This window comes from Scardinius erythrophthalmus (genome assembly GCF_964197995.2).
Source record: "Scardinius erythrophthalmus genome assembly, chromosome: 1".
NCBI lineage: Eukaryota > Metazoa > Chordata > Actinopteri > Cypriniformes > Leuciscidae > Scardinius > Scardinius erythrophthalmus.
The window spans coordinates 17595479-17617453 of NC_138221.1; the positions used below are offsets into that span (position 1 = coordinate 17595479).

General features: G+C 37.9%; 1 protein-coding gene across 4 annotated transcripts; it reads left to right on the plus strand.

Annotated features, from left to right (window-relative positions):
* Positions 1–1574: 1574 nt before the first annotated feature.
* Positions 1575–20009, plus strand: LOC308704332 (uncharacterized protein). 4 transcript variants are annotated; one of them, XM_081388540.1, is made up of 5 exons: positions 1575–1709; positions 6859–7129; positions 7518–9016; positions 17572–17668; positions 18908–20009. In XM_081388540.1, exons 2-4 carry the CDS (start codon positions 7072–7074, stop codon positions 17620–17622), a joined length of 1608 nt encoding a protein of 535 aa, XP_081244666.1. In that variant the 5' UTR covers positions 1575–1709; positions 6859–7071; the 3' UTR covers positions 17623–17668; positions 18908–20009. The 4 variants fall into 4 exon arrangements, 2 of the variants coding, with proteins under 2 accessions (XP_081244666.1, XP_081244667.1); XR_014031791.1 differs by having other exon boundaries at positions 1593–1709; positions 17572–17682; positions 18908–19299; XR_014031792.1 differs by having other exon boundaries at positions 1593–1709; positions 17575–17682; positions 18908–19299.
* The last annotated feature ends 1966 nt before the right edge of the window (positions 20010–21975 follow it).

The following is a 21975-nucleotide window of genomic DNA, read 5'->3' on the forward strand; positions in this document are numbered from 1 at the left end:
TTTTACTGAAACTTTATTCAGTCATAATAAAAAAAAAAAAAGATAAATAATTTTTTTACACTTCTTTTTCATTATTGAAGATCAAAAGTCTGGGTGTGGGACAAGCACAAAACAGCAATATTTGCATGTATAATGATGTTTAAAAAGGTGAAAAAATCATCATAGACTACCGGTAAAAAGTTCCTAAAGTACTTTCATTGTAAATTTAACTATGAAAGTGTTAATTTTTCAAAATTAAATGTTTTTTATAAAATATGATCAAAGGACATGAAAGTGCCCGTAGTCTAAGAATTGCCCATGTACAAAAAAATCAGATGAGCCCAGAATATGAACACAATTACACGTTAAGCATTTTCCTCCCATAGAAAACCATTATAAGAACGCTTAATGTGGCTTAATGCAGATTAGAATGTCCCCTATTTTGTCGAAATAACGAGATATTATGTCAATACTAGGCTACTGCTGTGTCCACCGTGGTCTCCACATTCTTGATCAGCGGAAACGATTTTTGCTTGTTTGGGATCTGACTGGCCAGGATTTATGCCAAATAATGTAGACATTAATATGGTTTGCGAACGTGTAGTTTTGTGCTTACAAATAATGTAGCCTATTTCTGGCATGTGCAGTGACACCTAACTTTGAAACTATTTCTACAATCTATTTCTTCACTTGCTACAATAGACTTTAATTGTATTTATGCTATACATTAGGGCTATATGTGGTCCAAAACAGACGAGCGTCTTGGGTTAAATAAACAAAGCCAAGTCTTTTTTTGGGCTAAAATTGGACCAAATCAGACGGACCAAACAAAGCCCAATTTTCAACGTCTATGTTTGGGCTAAATTTGGTCCAAATCAGACGGACCAAACAAAGCCCAATTTTCAACGTCTATGTTTGGGCTAAATTTGGACCAAATCAGACGGACCAAACAAAGCCCAATTTTCAACGTCTATTTTTGGGCTAAATGAAGACTATGACGGGCCGACTTGATTTAGCCCAAAAAAACGTCTTAATGACGTCTGGTGCTGGGTGGGATAAGTTCCAGCAAGAACCTCAAAGATTGTCATTGCTCCTCCAGTAACCCTACTAGGAGAAAGATCTTAGAGGCACCTAAATTACATTTTGAAGTTCCTTGAGTATCCGCCAGGATATTTGAGGCTCCTTTAGTTTTTATCATTTTCAGCACATAGTTAAAAAATATAAAATATATTTAAGAAAAGTGCTAAATAAATATACTTATAAAAATAAACAGAACTTTCACTTCAAGAATATTTTTGTAAAACATATTTTTTTAGAAAATATACTAAATTACAATTATTTTAAAGTGTGTTAAAAATTGTATTGTGAAAATAGACAAAAGTATGCTGCTAATATACTTTTTGTAGCCTATATTTAAAAATAGTAGGCTACATTTTTTATTAGTATATTTGCAATGTACTATTAAAACAGGGAATATATTACAAATACAATAAAGTATACTTTTTTTTCACTAGGGATTGTAAAGAAGGACTTGCTATTTATGTTCGGGTAACGGGGATTAGCCAATCAGTGCTTTCGTTTCGCGGTCACCGAAAGGACATCTGTTTGCGCTGACTGAGGTCTCGTTTTGAGTTAGTAGTGAGAGTGACCACGGGCAGCACATCGTAGATATTTCTGAAGTGCATTTGTCGTCTGTGTCGTTATCTGTGCATGTGTGCGTTCAGAGACATGTGAGTACCCTGGTGTAAATGTTTACGTGTGTTTTGGTGCCTTAGGTTTTTTATGAGTGTTGTCTACTCTGGGATACTCAGTTGCAATGCAGTATGTTAGCATAAAGTTCGCTAGCATTATGCTAATGCATAGTATTACTAGTGTTACACTACTATTGTGTTTATGTGTGTACTCACCTGAGATTTATTGTTATTATCGGAGTGTTTACAATGGTTGTGTAATAGAGAACAATGTTTTTTGGGTTGCTGTTATTGAGACCCAACAGTAAAAGGCTGTTGTTTAATTAAATACTTGGAGCTAATGTGTGTTATCTGGTAGGTTTGGTTATTTGATATAAGCTAAAGTTACTTGAAGGGAAAGTTGTACTAATTACTAATTACTGAGACATTAAATCAATACTGATAAATATGAATAGCGATGTAATCTTTATCTGATCATTTTCAGTTTCTGCGCTTATAAAATGTTATTATTTAATGACTGCTTTGAGAAAAAACACTTTTATGATCCCAGACTAAGGTTACAATTTAAATTTCTGGATTGTTTTGAAAGAGTAATATAAAGTGAAGTGTTTATTTCAAAGTGAATTTATTTTTTCAGATTACATGATTTGTCAGTGTATTTTACAGTTCTTTAAAGTAGGTAATGCAGAATTGGTGTTCATATTTTACTCTCTTAGTGTTCTTGTTGTAACTCTGTGTCGGTGTTGCGAGAGGCAACACTCTTGAAAGTGTCAAACTAACATTTTGAGGGTTGTTCCCATATTTACACTTTTAAAGTGTTGAAATGAAGTATATTGGTGTTGATTTCCAGATTTCAAATTTACTGTGTAGTGATTAATGTAGTGATTATAAGATCAAACTATATATTTAGATTAATTTGGACATTATGCTGCTGTAATCTGTAGTGGTTGAGGAAGATGAGTGTCATTGTTTTGTGTTATTGATGTTTTATCCATGTCATAGTATGATAAATAACAGTATTGTCTTTCAGTAGGGCAGTTTTACAGGCTTTTATCATGTATCCTTTATTCATTACAGCGAGATGGTCTTTCTGCTTGGCCATAGGCCTGTCGCACCTTCAACGGTGCCTTTGGTGGACTATGCATGGCAGAGGCGTCCTCTTCTATGAGGCAGGCCTAAACCTGTCCGCATACCGCATGGTTTTGCTGCAGGGTCTTCAGCTAGGGACCACCGCTCATTGACGTTTCGCCCCTTAACCCAGAACGTCTCATGGTGGCGGGGCAGTGAACAGGGATGTCTCCCTGACACCCCCTGCAGCAAAACCTAATTAGATGTTACACCCCAAGCTAGTGTTGTCAAAAGACCCGGTACTTCGGTACCAAGTCGGTACTACATTTTTTTTGTAACATTTTCTCAAACCCGGTACTTGATGCGCGTGCAGTTGCGTCCTCTTCATAAAAGCGCTGATGGCGAACGGCGGTGCTGCTGCTGATGTGGTGCTGATGTTTTTGCGCGTGCAGATACGTTATTTCAAATGGCGCGTGGCCTGCGCGCTCATAATAGAAGCGGCGCGCCTATGTTCATGGATGCATAGCAACGACAGATGCCACGGGAGAACAAGCGCTTGTGGAAAGGAGAAAGCGGAGCGAACTGCGCTCTCCATGATGACGAGGAAGTATTAGCAAAGAATTAATTGATTTCTAGCCCTTGCATTAGCTTTACTACTAGATATGTTTATGGATATGAGAAATAAAAAGCTGCCATTAATATCAGTCCGTCAGAAAAGCAGTTCTAGGCTTATTCTTGGCTGAATAACTCTTAGCAGGTTTAAAAAGCCCTTTTAAAATTAAATATGAATGCAGTTTTGGATTAAATAAAAGTACAGTCAAGTCAAATAAAACACATTTTATCTCCTGTATAGTTTGGTAACGCTACAATAAGATACCATTCATTAACATTACTTAATGCGTTATCTAACATCAACACATTGAGTGAACAATATATTTTTACAACATTAATTAATGTTTGTGAATGTTATTTAATACAAACACTTGATTGGTCATGTTTGTTCACTTCATTCATTGTGCATTAAATAATGTCAACAGAAATAATGTTAACTTTTGATTTTAAAAATGTATTTTTAAATTAACCCCTAAAGGAGAATAATTGCGACAGCATATAACTATTGTTTATTGTTAGGTCATTTTATCTAATGTTCTCTAACAAATGGAATCTTATTGTAAAGTGTTTTTAATACTACAGTTTCCATCTTTGTAACCGTGATATACACTTTAATATATGTAAATTTAATCTAAAGTAAGCTTTGGTACCGAAATTGGTACCGAGAACCGTGGATTTTCACTGGTATTGGTACCGAATACTGAAATTTTGGTACCGTGACAACACTACCCCAAGCCTTGTCTCGTCGTTTCAGCCAGAGCCAGTGGCTTGCTTTCTCTGCTTCCTCAGAGAGCTCTTTGGAGCATCTGCTCAGTGTGGCTCACCATAGTCCCAGGTCCTTGAGCAGACGTGATGTTGATCTGCCCACAAAGCCTCTGGCTCCCACCTCCACCGGGTACAGCGGCCTCACACTCCATCCACTTTCCCTGCACTCTGCAACCAGATCTGCATACTTTGCCTTCTTTCTCTCATAGGCAGCTTCCAGTCCCTCCTCCCATGGCACTGTCAGCTCGATCAGTATTACTGACTTCACAGCTGTAGACCACAGCACCACATCTGGTCTGTGGTTTATACTCACAAGCCTGGTTTATACTCGACGCGTCCGCACGAGCGCGAAGGTGCGCGTGGCAAAAATGACGTCATTGCGGTGTGGGCGGTCGTGCGCGTTGGGTTCGCAAGACCCAATTTCGCCTAGCGGTGTGCGCGACATTTATTGTAACAACGCGCGCGGTGCCGCATCCGAAGATGAACGACTTCGAGCCGAATCTGGCCGAGCTCGAACTTCTCACCACACCGGCACCCAGTTTGCACATATAAATGAGTTGCTTACATTTAAAAATGAGCATACAATAGCATAAAAAGTATTTTTAATGAATATAAAGGTCCATGTTTAATAAAAATGTTCACGAAACTTAATGAAATGTTTAGTGAAATTAGAAAATATGAAAGAGATCGTTAATTTAGTTGTGTTTTTAACACATTCTAATATCCATATATTTTGTTTTATTGTCACGAGTAATAATCTCAGGGTTTACTGGGGTTTACACGATTCTTTTTGTAGTGTGGTATTGGTGGTGGTGTACTTGTCATGTGTGTATAGCTTTCTTCTTCTCACTGCTGATTCCTGGTGGTTTAGAGGACAATTACTCGAGTCGCCCCCTATCTTTTTAAAGAATAGTACAACGGCGAGCGCGTCAAGTATAAACGCCTCGTCCGTTTCGGGAGGTGCGCGAACAGTCTGCGGAGACTCGCGCTGCGGAGCCAGGCGAAAGTATAACTAAGGCTTTAGGGTGGTGCTGCATATCTCCTGTGGGACCTGGAGCTGCCTTCCCAAGTCTACTTCCATCGTCCACACCACCCCTGATGTTAATAACTTGACGGGTTGTCTCTTGCTGGTATGCATTGCGTGTTCCCCCTGCCTGATGAAGTGGATCCTGCATCGGCTCTCTGGTGGACTCTGGTTGTTTGCCTCCTGTTGACTTTTCTCCAGCACCTCTGCCAGCTTCCTGAGCACTTGGTCGTGCCGCCATCTGAGCCGACCGTGTCAGTGCTGTTTTACAGCCCGACAGAATATGCAGAACAGAATAATTATTATTCTTTTCTTTATTTCTATATAGCTGTATGTTAATTAGGGCTGCACGATTTGGGGTAAATGTCATATTGCGATAATTGAGGTCAATATTGCGATTACGATTGCGATATGCGATATAATAAACAAATGGTTTCATGAGTCAACTTGCTTGGTTCTCAAGGAAAATAAATGCACACACAGATTAGTGATAATCAGCCTAAAGAAAAAAATTCTTTCGTCAAGAGCAGTGAGTGTTTTTCTCTGTTCCCTTTGTTCTTTGATTAACTTAAGCGACAGATTTTTTTTATTGCATTTTAACAAGAACAAAACATAATTTACATACAAGAGTACATATAACCATACATGTCAGGGGTAAAGAAAAATAATAATAAAAAAGAATAACTTTAGCGACAGATGTAATTAGTGGCTACTGTGTACTGTCCCTTTAAGAACAGCCGCTGTCAGAGACGCGGATCTCACACGCGCCTCATTCTTTCACGAGTCATCACAACTCTTCATGTTCATCATAAGACTACTCTTATGTTATGAAGACACTCGATAAAAAGACAATTTGGCATAATTGTGTGTGTTTTTTTGTTCGTTAAAGCTCGAAAGAGAACTGTATTCTGTCATGCTGTTTTGTGCGCACGCACGATATTAGCGCGAGTCTTTCTGTCTGTCACAGTCAGGACATTCACAGGCAGCGCGTTCATTTAGGCATACATGTGTGTTGTTCGTTCTACCGCGAAAGAGAAATTGATACTGGCGTGCGTCTATCTGTGTGTGTGTGTGTGTGTGTGTGTGTCTGTCAGGAGGACATTCACAGGCAGCTTGTTCTTTTATGTCTTATCGCGCATGAATGGTTTAAAAGCATTTACATTAATAAGTGCGTTAACAGCTCTAATGTGTTTATTTAATATAAAATCGCCGCATTTTGCGTCAAACAATCGCGTAGGCTTGACATCGCGATTGCGATACGATTAATCGTGCAGCACTAATGTTAATGCAGAAACAGAATAATGTTAGGATTAGCAATACAAATAATGAATGGATTGTTATTTCTCACAGGGTTATTCACTTGAGCTTGTGTTTCTGGTGTCCCACTTTCACATGCGTAAGAATGGAAGTCAGTGCAAGGAAAAGTCGAGTGTGAACAGCCGTTAATAATTCAAAACGTTTTTAGTAAAATAGGCTAAATATATCAATCTCAAAGCTTGAGTCAAAATATGGCAACAATGGGATTCAGGCCTGGATTCAGATTTGATAATGTTTTAAAAATAATAATTGTAAGATAAATTTACCTCATTCAAGGAAAGTTTCAAGGACATATTATCATTTTATAAAAATGCATTCTGCAAATGATCATAATAGCCATTTATTTTTTGCATAGAAGTGTCATTTAGTATAAAAACAAACTCAGTAACTGATATATTTTAGATTTTGGGCAGATCAGTGAAGCTCCTCCCACACCAATTGCATCATCAACGAAGCTCCTCCCACATCAGTCACATGGTCAGTGAAGCTCCTCCCACATCAATTCACCCATAAATGCTGTAAATTCCCATCAGCTACAAGTGAAGACGAGCATCAGCGCATCAGGAAGAGCTGAAATCTGCAAAGACTGAGTTTATTAAAGAGGACAGTGAGAACATGAGTGATCCAGAACCCTGCAGAATGAAACACACTGAAGATCCTGAAGAACAAAGAGGTTGGTGTTTATTCTTCATTCATTCATGATGCTGAAGAACATTCTTGTTAGAAACATTCAAGCACTTCATCACTTTTAGATAAACAGTTCCAAATTTTGCAAGAACATTACCAGGAATTTGGAACATTTTTCTTACAGTAACGTTGATAACAGCGTTGATGATTCAGCACTGAGTGTGTCAGATAAATTTACCTCATTCATGGAAAGTTTCAAGTACAAATAATCAATTCATAAAAAGGCATCAAATTATCATAATATTTTATAACAGTTGTCTACTTTCTACTATTACTTTAGGGCTCACTTTTATTTCCTTTAACTTTATATTTCTCTCTTTGAATTATTTTGATGTACTGAAAATTGAATTTAATACATTTTTCTTTCATGTCAGACCTGAGTGAAGTGAAGGAGGAGAGAGAAGAACTGAGTGAAGTGAAGGAGGAGAGTGAAGAACTGAGTGAAGTGAAGGAGGAGAGAGAAGAACTGAGTGAAGTGAAGGAGGAGAGTGAAGAACTGAGAGAAGTGAAGAAGGAGAGTGAAGAACTGAGTAAAGTGAAGGAGGAGAGTGAAGAACTGAGTGAAGTGAAGAAGGAGAGTGAAGAACTGAGTGAAGTGAAGAAGGAGAGTGAAGAGGAGGAGGAGAGTGAAGAACTGAGAGAAGTGAAGAAGGAGAGTGAAGAACTGAGTAAAGTGAAGGAGGAGAGTGAAGAACTGAGTGAAGTGAAGAAGGAGAGTGAAGAACTGAGTGAAGTGAAGAAGGAGAGTGAAGAGGAGGAGGAGAGTGAAGAACTGAGTGAAGTGGTGGAGGAACATCATGTCAAACCTGGAGAAAAACCTTTGAGTCGCTCAAAGACTAAAAAGACATTTTTAAAGAAAGGAAGAGACAATAAATCTTTCACCTGCACTCAGTGTGGAAAGAGTTTCACATGCAAACAAAGTCTTGATGTTCACATGAGGATCCACACCGGAGAGAAGCCGTTCCCATGCCATCAATGTGGGAATAGTTTCAGTCAATTAGCAAACCTTAAGATTCACATGAGGATCCACACTGGAGTGAAGCCGTTCCCATGTGATCAATGTGGCAAAACATTTAATGGGGCATCACAACTGAAGAGACACCTGACAGTTCATACGAAGGAGAAGCCGCATTCATGTTCTGTGTGTGGAAAGAGTTTTTCACGGCTGTATACTTTACATGCACATGAGAAAATTCACACTGGTGTGAGAGAGTACATGTGCTTTGAGTGTGAGAAGACTTTTACTACAGCTGAGAGTTTAAAACTGCACCAGAGAATTCACACTGGAGAAAAACCTTACAAGTGTTCACACTGTGACAAGAGATTCAATCACTCATCATATCTGAAATCACATGAGATGATCCACACTGGAGAGAAGCCGCATGCTTGTGATCAGTGTGGAAAGAGTTTTGTTTTTATAAGTCAACTGAAGCGACACATGAGGATCCACACCGGAGAGAAGCCGTTCTCATGTGATCAATGCGGCAAAACATTTATCTGTGCATCAAACCTGAAGTCACACCTGAGAGTTCATACGAAGGAGAAGCCACATTCATGTTCTGTGTGTGGAAAGAGTTTTTCACAGCTGAGTAATTTACATAGACATGAGAAAACTCATACTGCTGTGAGAGAGTACATGTGTTTTGAGTGTGAGAAGACTTTTACTACAACAAACTGTTTAAAACAGCACCAGAGAATTCACACTGGAGAAAAACCTTACAAGTGTTCACACTGTGACAAGAGATTCAGTCGATCAACACATCTGAAATCACATGAGAGGATCCACACTGGAGAAAAGCCGCACATGTGTGATCAGTGTGGAAAGAGTTTCTCTTTTAAAAGTCACCTGAAGCGACACAATCAAGAAATCACAGTAAGTAGTTTATTTTCATGTGCTGAGCAACAAAGTCTCTTCTGCCAAATCTCTCCTCTCCACCTATAGCCGGTGTCTGGTGAGCACAGGACATTTTGTTGATTGATTGGTATCTATTAACTCATGTTCAATCAACAGGAATCTGTTATTTGTCAGTTCAGATCAGTGCGCTCTCTGACAGTAGGTGGCGCTCATGTAAAGCAGAAATAAAGCACTATACAGGGCTCTAGTCTGCAAGTAAATGGAAATTCATTATAATCCATTATAAAGCTTTGAAGAGCCAGGACACGTTTTTAATATAACTCCGATAGTATTTGTATAAAAGATGAATCTTATACACACCTAGGATGAGTTGAGAGTGAGTAAATCATGGGCACTGACTTGGAAGCCAGGAGAAAAATTGTGCCTTGAATGAACAAGTTCATGAAGTTTTAAGTCCGTCCTTCGGATGAGACGTAAAACCGAGGTCCTGACTCTCTGTGGTCATTAAAAATCCCAGGATGTCCTTCGAAAAAGTGTAGGGGTGTAACCCCGGCATCCTGGCCAAATTTGCCCATTGGCCTCTGTCCATCATGGCCTACTAATCATCTCCATATATACTGATTGGCTTTATCACTGTCTCCTCTCCACCAGTAAGCTGGTGTGTGGTGGGCGTTCTGGCGCAATATGGCTGCCGTCGCATCATCCAGGTGGATGCTGCACATTGGTGGTGGTTGAGGAGATTCCCCCTTCAATGTAAAGCGCTTTGAGTGCCGAGAAAAGCGCTATATAAATGTAATGAATTATTATTATTATTATTAAGTTATAAGGCTTTTAAGTCCATAAATCACCAATATTCCCTATGGATTTAATGTAGTATTGCTAACTGTAACCATGGTATTGTGGCAGAAATAGACAAATGTTTTTACATTATTCTTTTCAGGGTTTGCACATCCTTTTGAGCGTAAAATTCAAGCACTTATCAAGGACTTTAAAGTCATCCACACTTTTTTTTTCCAATTTTTTAAATATTATCCAGTTTTAATGTTATTTTTCAATGTGACCAAAACCATGATTTGTTCATCTTTCAAAGATTGTCCCCATTTGTAAAACTAAATGCTTCAAAGTGTAGAAAAACTTATACTTGGCAAACCAACGTATTTATTTAACATTTTTGAATTAGCACTATAAGAGTAGACCGAAGATTTAAGACTGCAGTTTAAAAAATATTTATGTGTTATACTGAAGAGTAAAGAGAATGGAATATATTATATACACTCACCTAAAGGATTTTTAGGAACACCATACTAATACTGTGTTTGACCCCCTTTCGCCTTCAGAACTGCCTTAATTCTAGGTGGCATTGATTCAACAAGGAGCTGAAAGCATTCTTTATAAATGTTGGCCCATATTGATAGGATAGCATCTTGCAGTTGATGGAGATTTGTGGGATGCACATCCAGGGCACGAAGCTCCCGTTCCACCACATCCCAAAGATGCTCTATTGGGTTGAGATCTGGTGACTGTGGGGGCCATTTTAGTAAAGTGAACTCATTGTCATGTTCAAGAAACCAATTTGAAATGATTCGAGTTTTGTGACATGGTGCATTATCCTGCTGGAAGTAGCCATCAGAGGATGGGTACATGGTGGGCATAAAGGGGTGGGCATAAAGGGATGGACATGGTCAGAAACAATGCTCAGGTAGGCCGTGGCATTTAAACGATGCCCAATTGCACTAAGGGGCCTAAAGTGTGCCAAGAAAACATCCCCGACACCATTACACCACCACCACCAGCCTGCACAGTGGTAACAAGTACGGCTGCACGATATTGGAAAAAAAAATACATTGCGATATTTTTTTCCCAATGATATATATTGCGATATTGCGAGCCATCAATCCAGGCTAAAGTCAATAATTACCATTCCATGATATTAATAATTTCACTAATAAGCAAGCTTCATTACTAGTGACAAAAAGGCCACTTAATATTTTATTCCAATATTAGAACATATTTCTGTCAGAATTCGGTGAACGTTCTACGCAATCCAACGTGGCGGTGCTCTTAACGGATGTTTGTTGTTCATTAGGCTATAATTCCTCAAAATAAGTAAAAAATATATATTCTTCTCTCTCTCTCTCTCTCTCTCTCTCTCTCTCTCTCTCTCTCTCTCTCTCTCTGTGCTGATGCAGTGTTCATATAAATGGCACATAAAAGCTGTCACAAAGAACCAGCAAAAGTAATGATTATGAATATGTAAAATATTACAATGAGACATTTTAATTGTTTATTAATAAACAAGTGTTTTCTGTAAAGATGAAGTTGACAATACTGACTCGTGATCTTTGCAGCAGGAGAGAAATGCACTTTTCATACGGATTACAGTTTTTTTTGTTTTGTATGGTTCTGTTTAAAAGTAGAGATTTCTGTAGATAATTGATTTTTTTTTTTTTTTAGGTGTGTGAGGCAAGTACATGGGTTCATGGACGATAGGTTAAGCTCCAGTTCAGGCGATGGCGCCTCTGTGTCATGATTATGTCTGCTATATTTACTTCTTGTTTATTAAATCCAGGAAATTGGATAATGAAACACTGATTAGAATTAAAGGTATAGCAGAGGATTTTTTACTTCCGGGTGGATCACCTATACTATTGGTCCTTCTAATTGTCAATCATTCTGGTGAATCAATCAAACTTATTCAAAAAGTGGAGAGGGCGGGTCTTATCTAAAATTTGGAAAGATCCTCCACTATACCTTTAAGATACAATTAACACAAACCGAAATTTGCTTTAAAGAAAGGCTTTGTGCTTTCTGTTTGAGGTCTCTGTGAAAGTTTTAAAGCAGTCTTTTAGTGCCGCTTTCATAACGGTCACATCCGTAATTGAGAACTGTCAAGTAACATTGTTTATTCCTCATAAATGCTAACACGAAAAATAAAAGACTTTTTTAAAAAAGACAACCATCCACAACTTTATAACACTCCAGCAAAGTACCTCTTTTTGGTCATTATTCTCCTTTTTGTAGACGAAATAGTCCCAAATAGCTGATTTTGACTGTTTTTTTTGTTTTTTCTCGGCGGATCCTCTTCGTCGCCCATTTTTAGCTATAGGATTGCCAGTGAATGTTGGCTGTGAGTGGTGAGCGCGGTGAGCTGCGGCACATGTATGTCACCCCAGCAAAAAGCCATACAAAAAACTTGTGTTTACTGTGTGCTACCTGGTGCTACCTTTCTCTTAATACACTATGGGTGCTACTACCCTTCACATCGCGGCGATGTGACTATCGCTCATTCACACATCGCGATGTCGATGTTAAAACAGAATATCGTTCAGCCCTAGTAACAAGGCATGATTGATCCATGTTCTCATTCTGTTTACGCCAAATTCTGACTCTACCATCTGAATGTCTCAACAGAAATCGAGACTCATCAGACCAGGCAACATTTTTCCAGTCTTCAACTGTCCAATTTTGGTGAGATCGTGCAAATTTGAGCCTCTTTTTCCTATTTGTAGTGGAGATGAGTGGTACCCGGTGGGGTCTTCTGCTGTTGTAGCCCATCCGCCTCAAGGTTGTGCGTGTTGTGGCTTCACAAATGCTTTGCTGCATACCTCGGTTGTAACGAGTGGTTATTTCAGTCAAAGTTGCTCTTCTATCAGCTTGAATCAGTCGGCCCATTCTCCTCTGACCTCTAGCATCAACAAGGCATTTTCGCCCACAGGACTGCCGCATACTGGATATTTTTCCCTTTTCACACCATTCTTTGTAAACCCTAGAAATGGTTGTGCGTGAAAATCCCAGTAACTGAGCAGATTGTGAAATACTCAAACCGGCCCGTCTGGCACCAACAACCATGCCACGCTCAAAATTGCTTAAATCACCTTTCTTTCCCATTCTGACATTCAGTTTGGAGTTCAGGAGATTGTATTGACCAGGACCACACCCCTAAATGCATTGAAGCAACTGCCATGTGATTGGTTGATTAGATAATTTCATTAATAAGAAATTGAACAGGTGTTCCTAATAATCCTTTAGGTGTATATATATATATATATATATATATATATATTAGAGGTGGGCATAGATTAATTTTTTTAATCTAGATTAATCTAGATTAATTTTGAAATTAATCTAGATTAAAATGGCTCATTTGAATTCTGCCGAAGGCATTCAGAATATGTGTGCTACCCAAATAATGACTATAAAGTAAGTCTTTGAGAACGGGTTTCTCAAGCCAGGTGGCGCATTAGACCAGGGGCTCATCTCCTGTTTCCAAAATGCATCACAAACTGCTTGAGAAAGCTGTTCTACTCATAGACTGTAAAAGGTTACTACTGTACTGTTACCGTCCGTAGGCAACATTAGGTAGGCCTATGTTATTATCAACTACTATAGGCTATCAATTAGGGATGGGAGATATGGCCTAAAATCCATATTGTGATATACATTGCAGCCTCTTGCGATAACGATATACAGTATATTATAATAAAACCATTTCAGAACAGGTTACACAGACCCTGCTAAACAACTGCTAAATGTATTTTTTTTAAAGGGTGTATGTAGTTTTGAGAACATATATTGTGCAAAACTGTAAGTATACAACATAATTTTGCAGATAAATCAAATTTAAGTACACTACACTAGAATATTGTCTAACTGATGTTTTTTCAGTTAAAAAGAAACACAACAACGATTCTTAAAATCGGGCGTAGACAGAGATTATGTGTTAACGTTACACCTACTGGAATGGGAATAATACGCGCGCGCTGGTATTCAGTGATATCATAATATAATTTCATCTTTTCTGTACTTCTAAACACTCCAAATATACAACAAAATGCATTTAAGGGCTAAAAAAGTGCATTTAGCATGATATGTCCCCTTTAAAAACATTTATTTTTAAAATAAATCACCTGTATTTAAAGCAGTACCAGTCTGTCTGTTGTGTTTTATATTTTAATGACTTCCTCACAATTATTTGGAATATCTCACTCGATGGAAAGCAGCAGTAGGTCAGAGAGCCTCTCTCGGAAATGATGATAATAACTAAATATTATTTACTTTACCAAACAAAACAGAGAATCAAGTCGGTAATCATATGAGGAATTCATGTTTAGTTATGCTGATGTTATAAATTGTAGGCCTATGTATGTATTCAATGAAGTGTTAGCTATCATGAAAACAGTAACACTTTACAATAAGGTTTCATTAGTTAAATTTGGTAACATGAACTAATAATGAACTGCACTTCTACACCATTTATTAATCTTAGTTAATATTAATTTCAGCATTTACTAAAACATTATTAAAATCAAAAGTTGTGTTTGTTAACATTAGTTAATGCACTGACTGTGACATAACATGAACAAACAATTAAAAGTTGTATAATTATTAACTAAGATTAACAAATAAGCCTACAGTAGCCTAACACATGTTTAGTTTAGTTTATTTTCAGACACAGTTGAGCTAACAAACAACAGCACAGTCTGAAACAGGTGTAGGCTGAAGCGCTTGCTTATAATGCCTACCTTTTTAAAACATCTCATATTTTAATAAAAAATAAAAATAATTATTGTCTTACATCATTATAATGTTAACAAACAAATATAAACAGAATACAAACATATTAGTATTTCCTATGCAATACCGTTGCACAGGTTTCATATAGTTTCAGTGCATTATTTTTAAATAGTTTATTTAACTTTTTAATTAATTGTATTGTAATAAATTAATTGTCCCACATATTTTTTTGTTCCCCATGACAGCTATTCCATAGATTTACACCTTTAACTGGAATACAATGGTTTTGCATTGGTCCTTACTTGGTTCTTTTTGAATATACAAGTTCCCCTTAAGTCATGTTAACATTCTCTTTCTGTGAACAGCTCTTGGATACTTTCTGGCAATTGATGATTTTTTACTTTGTACATGATCTGTAATGTTTTTAGTTCTACTAATTCTTTAAACTTTAGAGTTCAATAAAAAGGGAGTTTGTTGGCTCCCTTTGTTTTGCTCATTGGTTAATGTTAGTTAATATGAATAATAAACAAATGAACCTTATTGTAAAGTGTACTATGAAATCAAAGATATAAATTCCTTACAATTTAGAGCTTGACATGGACTTAAAATTTCCTTTCACTAGATGCATTTCCCCAAGCTAATAACACTTACTATGGCCTGGACAAAAACGAATGACATTGTCAGACTCAGAATGCGGCTGAAATTGAGTTATATTTTTATGATTGTTAAGCATAACTCACATGCTGCCGCAACTTTTACAGTAGCATGGTAGGATAAATGTAACTTTTCCATATTAGCTTAATGTTACCTGCTGCCCGTGCAGACTCGCGGCGAACTGCGCTGCAAAAAAAACCTCTCCATCTACTGCCACTTCACCTCCGCCAAATGCTTCCGCCAAAAAAATAAAATAATATTTGTTTGTATTATTATTGTTCGTGGCAATGGTGTATAGCTGTATTGTTATTTATTATGATATTTATTTTAATAATTATTATTATTTACATTTATCAGAGAGGGGCACAATACATTTTGAGACAAAATTGGGGCAGGGGCTTGAGAAGAGTAGCCTACCCGGCAGGCGGTAGTTTTCTTATTCCCAGCGAAATAACAATGCAACCTGTCTTTAAGAACGTCTTGATTGACTGGGATACAACAACTCTCCTGGCCTCCCTCTCATTCTTTTCATAGCGTTTCTGATATCCTTATTTATGTTTTCCCCCACATTTTGTCAGTCAATCTCCTGCTCTTCCACCAAGTTCATCGTTAACTTCAGGCACTGCCGCCTCAACTCTGATTGGTTCTGTTCACGAGCTGGGGTGGGACTTACAATTTTATTGGGTCCATCTGATGTTTGTCACTGACTGAATAATTAATAAATACATTAGATCGGACTAAACCATTTATAGGGAGGTAAGAGAATGTTTGGAAAAAAATATTTAACCAAATTGCATGTTTTTGTGGTTTTCATTTAAATCTCAGGCATACAACTAATATAAATATTAGACTTATTCATACAACAGGGGCCTATATAGTATTACTGATGGATTTTGAGGGGCCCCCTGGGCAGTGGGGGCCCCTATTATTGTCACCACCTTTCACCCCACTAGCGACGGCCCTGTGTGTGTGTGTGTGTGTCGGCGGCTCTGTCTTTAACGGCCCAAAGGCTTCAATCATGTACCAAGCACTTGAAAAGTAAAGTCCACTCAAGTAACGTGAAATTAACGTAACTTCTGTTTGCTGAGATGGTATAGTCATGCTTCGCAACAATGGTAAAATGACCTGCTGTGATCACATGCTCTGGTAATAATAGCTTTGTAGGACTATATTTTGTTTTGATAATTAGTAAAATAATAATAATAATCTGTTAAATTGATTATGTTAATTGATTATTGAAAAAGAATAATATATTGAAATATTGATGTTTAATATTTTAATACAGGGCTATTTTTTTTCCTGTGTTGTTTAATTAGGTGATTCTAAGTTTAAATATTGATGATTACAAGCTTGGGGGAAACACAATTAATTACAGCAAGTTGTGCAATTAATTCATTTTTTTTTTTATCGATTCCCAGCCCTAATATATATATATATATATATATATAAATAAATTGTCAGAAAAGTAAACAAAACAACAAATACATCATCAGAAATACCAAGTCCATCTCATCTGGCATGTTATTAGAATTACTGATAATGTTTCAGAACTCATCTCTGTTTATATGACACATTAGTTACAGTTTCTGTTTTCATAGACGTTAAATGTAGGTTTAAAATCCTTCATGTTAATCTTCTATGAACAATGTACAGTAGATTAATGTAGAATAAACAAATGTATATTTTAGTCAGAATTATTGATCTTCATCAACTTGAGGTCCTGGAGCTCGTTCTGTAAAGTTGAACAGAGACTCACTCGCTCTCGGGACAAGCATTTAAGGAAAATGGAAATACACACATGACTTTCTAACATTTACTGGTAAAGATATAACCATTAAATATAAGAATGTGCTACAAAAGTCATAGAAATTACAATCATTTATTTCAATCTCTGCATTTAATAAACTACCAGTGAGTATTTTAATCACAGCTTGTAAATGTTTTAAATGAATGTGTATGTGTGTGTGTGTATTGTAAGTTTGAATGTCTTTCAGGAGATTTAACTCTCCTGTCAAGCTGTTGGTGAAAATAAGAGCTTGTTCTTCAGTGGTTTGCCTGGTTAAATAAAGGTTAATAAGTTACACAAAAGGGAACACCGCATCAGAGTAAACAACACATGCATCTGAACGACGTTTTAAACTGTATGCTTAAGAGTTTATTTGAAGCGCTGAATATGAAGCACTTTCCTGCAGCAATTTCATCAATTAGTTGTTGCATTACTAGGTATTTTAAGTTAGTTTGTTGGTTGTGTTGTGGCTTCGACAAAACCTGAGAATCTTAAATTACATGATCAAGGTCACACATTTTTCAACATGTGATTAGCTTTAGTACTTAGTTCAGAGTCTGAAATATTGATTATTCCTCTCTCATCATGTCTGTTAGAAATGAAACTTGTTTGTTTTTAGCAGAACTGCCAGAAAGCATCTGGAAGGAGAGGACGGAGAGAACGCCAGTGATCCAGAACCTGCAGAATGAAACATCAAGATACTGAAGAACAAAGAGGTTGGTGTTTATAGGTGGGTTGCAGTCACGTGATTGTGATGACGCACGAAATTCAGATGGAGGGCAGGGAGTGAAGAGCGGAATGGACGAGATGGAGGAAAGTCTGAACCTACTACTTTAGACGCTATTACAAGAGAAAGATATAACACAAAATTGAACATATGTTGGACGTTATCCTTACGGTATGAAGAGGAGCGATTTTTCAACTGAATTGAAAGATTTGCCTGTAACATTACGTTTGTCTTCAGTTACAGGGGTAACCGTGGGGAGTCAACCCACAGCCGCTTCACAAAATGTGAAGCAGTAACGTTAACGCTTATTGTCAGATAACGTCCATAATAATTAGACTTTTGGTTCGATTTTTTTGAACGTTTTCAGTGGTTATGAGGAACAGTGTGAGAGACAAATTTGGTAATCATTGTAACATTAAACCACGTCATGTCATATTGTCAACATGGTAGCCTACTTATGAAGCAGAATAGTGGGTCATATGTCTAATGCTTTTTGAAAACTTAAGGCTTTGTTCTTCATCCCCCAAGAGCTTTGACACAATTCGAACACTGGCTACAGGACATAGTCTTTCAAAACATGACCTGCGCGAAAGAGAAAAAATAATAATGCGTCATTGTACCCAGCACATTTCTAACCAAACTGACGCCCATGAAAATACTACACACAGGCATTTTCCGATTCGGCTCCTCCCGACCGCAGGCTTAGGTTTGCAAGACATTTTGTCTGGCGTTTTTCGGTCAATTTCTTGCATTTCCCCCCTTATGAACAACAACTTTTGGTAAACGAAAAAACTCCTTGTGGTTTCTCGGTTTGATCGATTTGAGCAACCATAAACGACGCAAAACATAGGCATTTTGAGTTTGTTATAGTGCTTCCTAAATGTAGCACATTACTTCCTGCCCTCCATCTGCATTTCGCGCCATGGCAACGCAGTGATGTGACGTCATATGCAAACAAGCTATTCTTGATTCCTCATTCATTCTTCATGATGAAGAACATGCTGATGCTCACCAGATTTACATTGTTTCATGACCAAACTAGTGATTTATAACACAAATCATCTTCATGACATTAAAATAGATCATAATCGTGCACAGCCGTTGTTGACCAGATTTGATGAGATTAAAATGACTGTTGAACTCATCAGTGATCTTGACTTTGAGCTTCACTTTTCATTTCACGTTTGTCTCTCATTTGAAATCTCACATGATTTAATGTTTCTTTTAGACCTGATGGACGGGAACGAGAAAGGAGAAACAGATGCCAAAAAAACTCTTCACATGTAAATCAAGTCTGAAGAATCTCATGAGGATCCACAGCGGAGAGAAACTTTACACATGTGATCAATGCGGGAAGAGTTTCACTCGGGCCTTCGTTCTGTAATCACTTCTGCCTTCTCATTCAGAAGAAGAGCACCAGAAAAATTACACCAGATAAAAAAAACACTTTAATGTTCAGGAGCTGAAGAAGAGGCCGTAACACTTTTAACAGTGACATTAATCTGATATTAATTTTAACTCATTCATTGTTTTTCAGAGATATGTCTCATTAGTTTGAATTTTTATACATTTTTTTTGTACTTCATGTTATTATGGATTAAACTCATTATAATTTTATCAACAGCTTGTTGTTATTGTCCAGTTTTATTTTCTGCTGATTCTTCTTGCTTAAGGAATAATTCCATTATTTTCAGTTCTGAAAGCCAAGTATTACGTTTGTTTCTGGGGCTTCCCAGCAAACACAGAACGTTCCTGTTGGTTCCGGTTTTGATTTGTTTTGGGAACTAAATAATAATGTTCTTGGAATGCTCTTTTTATTTCTTTGCAACAATAAAATAATGTTCCCGCAACATTGCAGGATAGTTATTTTTAACAACATAGACATTTTTAATATTAACATAGAAATAGTTACCAAATATAGAACATTCCCCAATGGTTATTGTTTATATAAATATGTAAACTAACTTTCCAATTAAAACACTGCAGATGTTTTTGTATAATGACCTGTACAGAGCTCTGAAACTAGTTTTTTTGTAGCATTTAATACAATGTAGCAATTAGATTGAATGTGAAAAGCACAGAAATCATAAATTCTTGGGTTTGTTTATATCTTCATTTACTGATCCTCTGATCTGCACACGCTTCTCCAACACACGTTGTTTTTGCACCTGCCCACACTGCCAAAATAACCAAAATCTGGTTCAATGACCATGGTATCACTGTGTAATTACTGTGTGATTTTCATGTAATATTCAATTTTTTTTAAATCCTGTTTTCGTGGGTTTTATGAGCTGGAAGCCCAAATGTACAAATAAACAACTAAATACTTCAAATCGTTTAAGTTGTGGGCCCTGAATCTACAGTATAATCTATGAAAGTTTAACGTTTTGAATGGAATTATGGAAATAAACTTTATATATACTTTATATATATATGTAACCCCTCTCACCGGGTCTTTCACATCCCGCTCCGTGCGGGTCTCCGGCATGAGAGTCAGGCGCTCTAACAAGGATAAGGAGGCTAAAGACTGCAGCCTCTAGCGTCTGTCGCTAGAGCGCCATTTTGAGTTTAGAGGAGAGAGGTTTTACACACACAGCAACTACTAGCTGGCCTCCGTTACACTCCCCCCCTAAACCTCACTCCCATCCGGGTCACGGCACCAATGTAACCCCTCTCACCGGGTCCTTCACACCCCACTCCCTGTGGGTCTTGAACCCGGGTCTCCGGCATGAGAGTCAGGCGCTCTAACAAGGAGGCTAAAGACTGGTTTTACACGCACAGCAACTACTAGCTGGCCTCCATTACATATACACACACACAAACATATATATATATATATTTATGTATGTTGAAGGGCCAAAGCGATAAAGGGCCAAAGCCGGCGGCACCGCCACCCCGGTGCCTTTAGGTAACTAAAGGCACCGGGGTGGCGGTGCCATCGGCTTGGGCCCGTAATCGCTGCTCGCAGCTATATTTTTTTGTTTTTGCGCACAAAATGTATTCTAGTCGCTTCATAAACTGCAGTCTGTAAGTTGTGCATCTTTGTCGCCGTCTCTGTTTGAAATCTGCAACTGCAGTTATTTGCATAATTATCTTTACGAGTGTTGTGCATCAGCACGGCTCCTCAGCACGGATGAATAATTTCTGTGGATTGATGTGGACAGAGTGATGGTCATCCATTAAAAGAACCCATTGAAAATGGCATGTCAACTCTGTAGGAATTGTAATAATGGCAGTACAAAATGCCTCTCATTCTCGTCATGATCCCAGTCCAGATGTTTCTGCTTGATGTCCGATGTTGGCACTCTGCCACTCACTTTATGCCAGTTGCTCGCTCCTAGACTCACAGATGACAGTCGCCTGAGCTCCTGTATGGTGGGACTAAATTCTTTACAGAAAGTAGTTAGCAAATTTCTCACCTGAGTCACTTCGTTTATGGGCCATGGCTTGGTTTATTTGTTTTTCAGTCCACGGTCTTTATACCAGCATCGAACCTTCCGGTCCAGCCACTTCAATTGGGAGCTGAAACTCCTTTTCTTTCTCTTCTTCTCTCATTTCGGACCTCAGTCCAGTTCTCACCGTCACTCAAGATTTCAGTCGAGTTGACTTACCTGAGCGTTCAGTTGCAGCTGACCTTGTGTGAGTTCTCTCAGTCCCCATGCTGCTCCCTCGTCTTTCGGTTCCGGTGATGAGGCTCTTATCTCATTGCTAAAAAAAATTATTATCAGGCCCTATACTGCCCTATACACTAGTTCCCTTTGCATTCCCTTTCTCTCTCTCCGCTCTGCCTCCCCCAACCAGCAATCCTTTTTTTCTTACAATCCACACACACGTCTCACACAACACTCCTTTTGTGCACTCCCCTCTTCCACCGACTCTTGCACCGCTGTCAGCCTAGTGACACTTAAGGTTCCCTCCTCAGGGAAATCATGGTATTTTATTAGTTTCTTTAATACCCTTCAAACATTTTTTCCCATGTGCTTTTTTTATCAGACCAAACACCGGTTTAACATATCAACCCTCTTTGCCCATTATACTCTGAGATTTCCCCATTATGGTGTAAGGGGGGTACAGTTGCCAGACCCAGGGTCACATATGATGAAAGAAGACCGGGAGTCGTGAAGTTCAATCAAATAAGTAAAAATTTGCTGAAGAATAGTTTGCAGTTAAATTGGTAGTGTAAGGACATTAGCTCTAAGGGGAAATATTAATAATAATCCATAATTATTATTTATATATAACTTTGAGGTAAGCCAAAGTAATATTACAATCAATTAATCAGTTCCAAAGAACTCT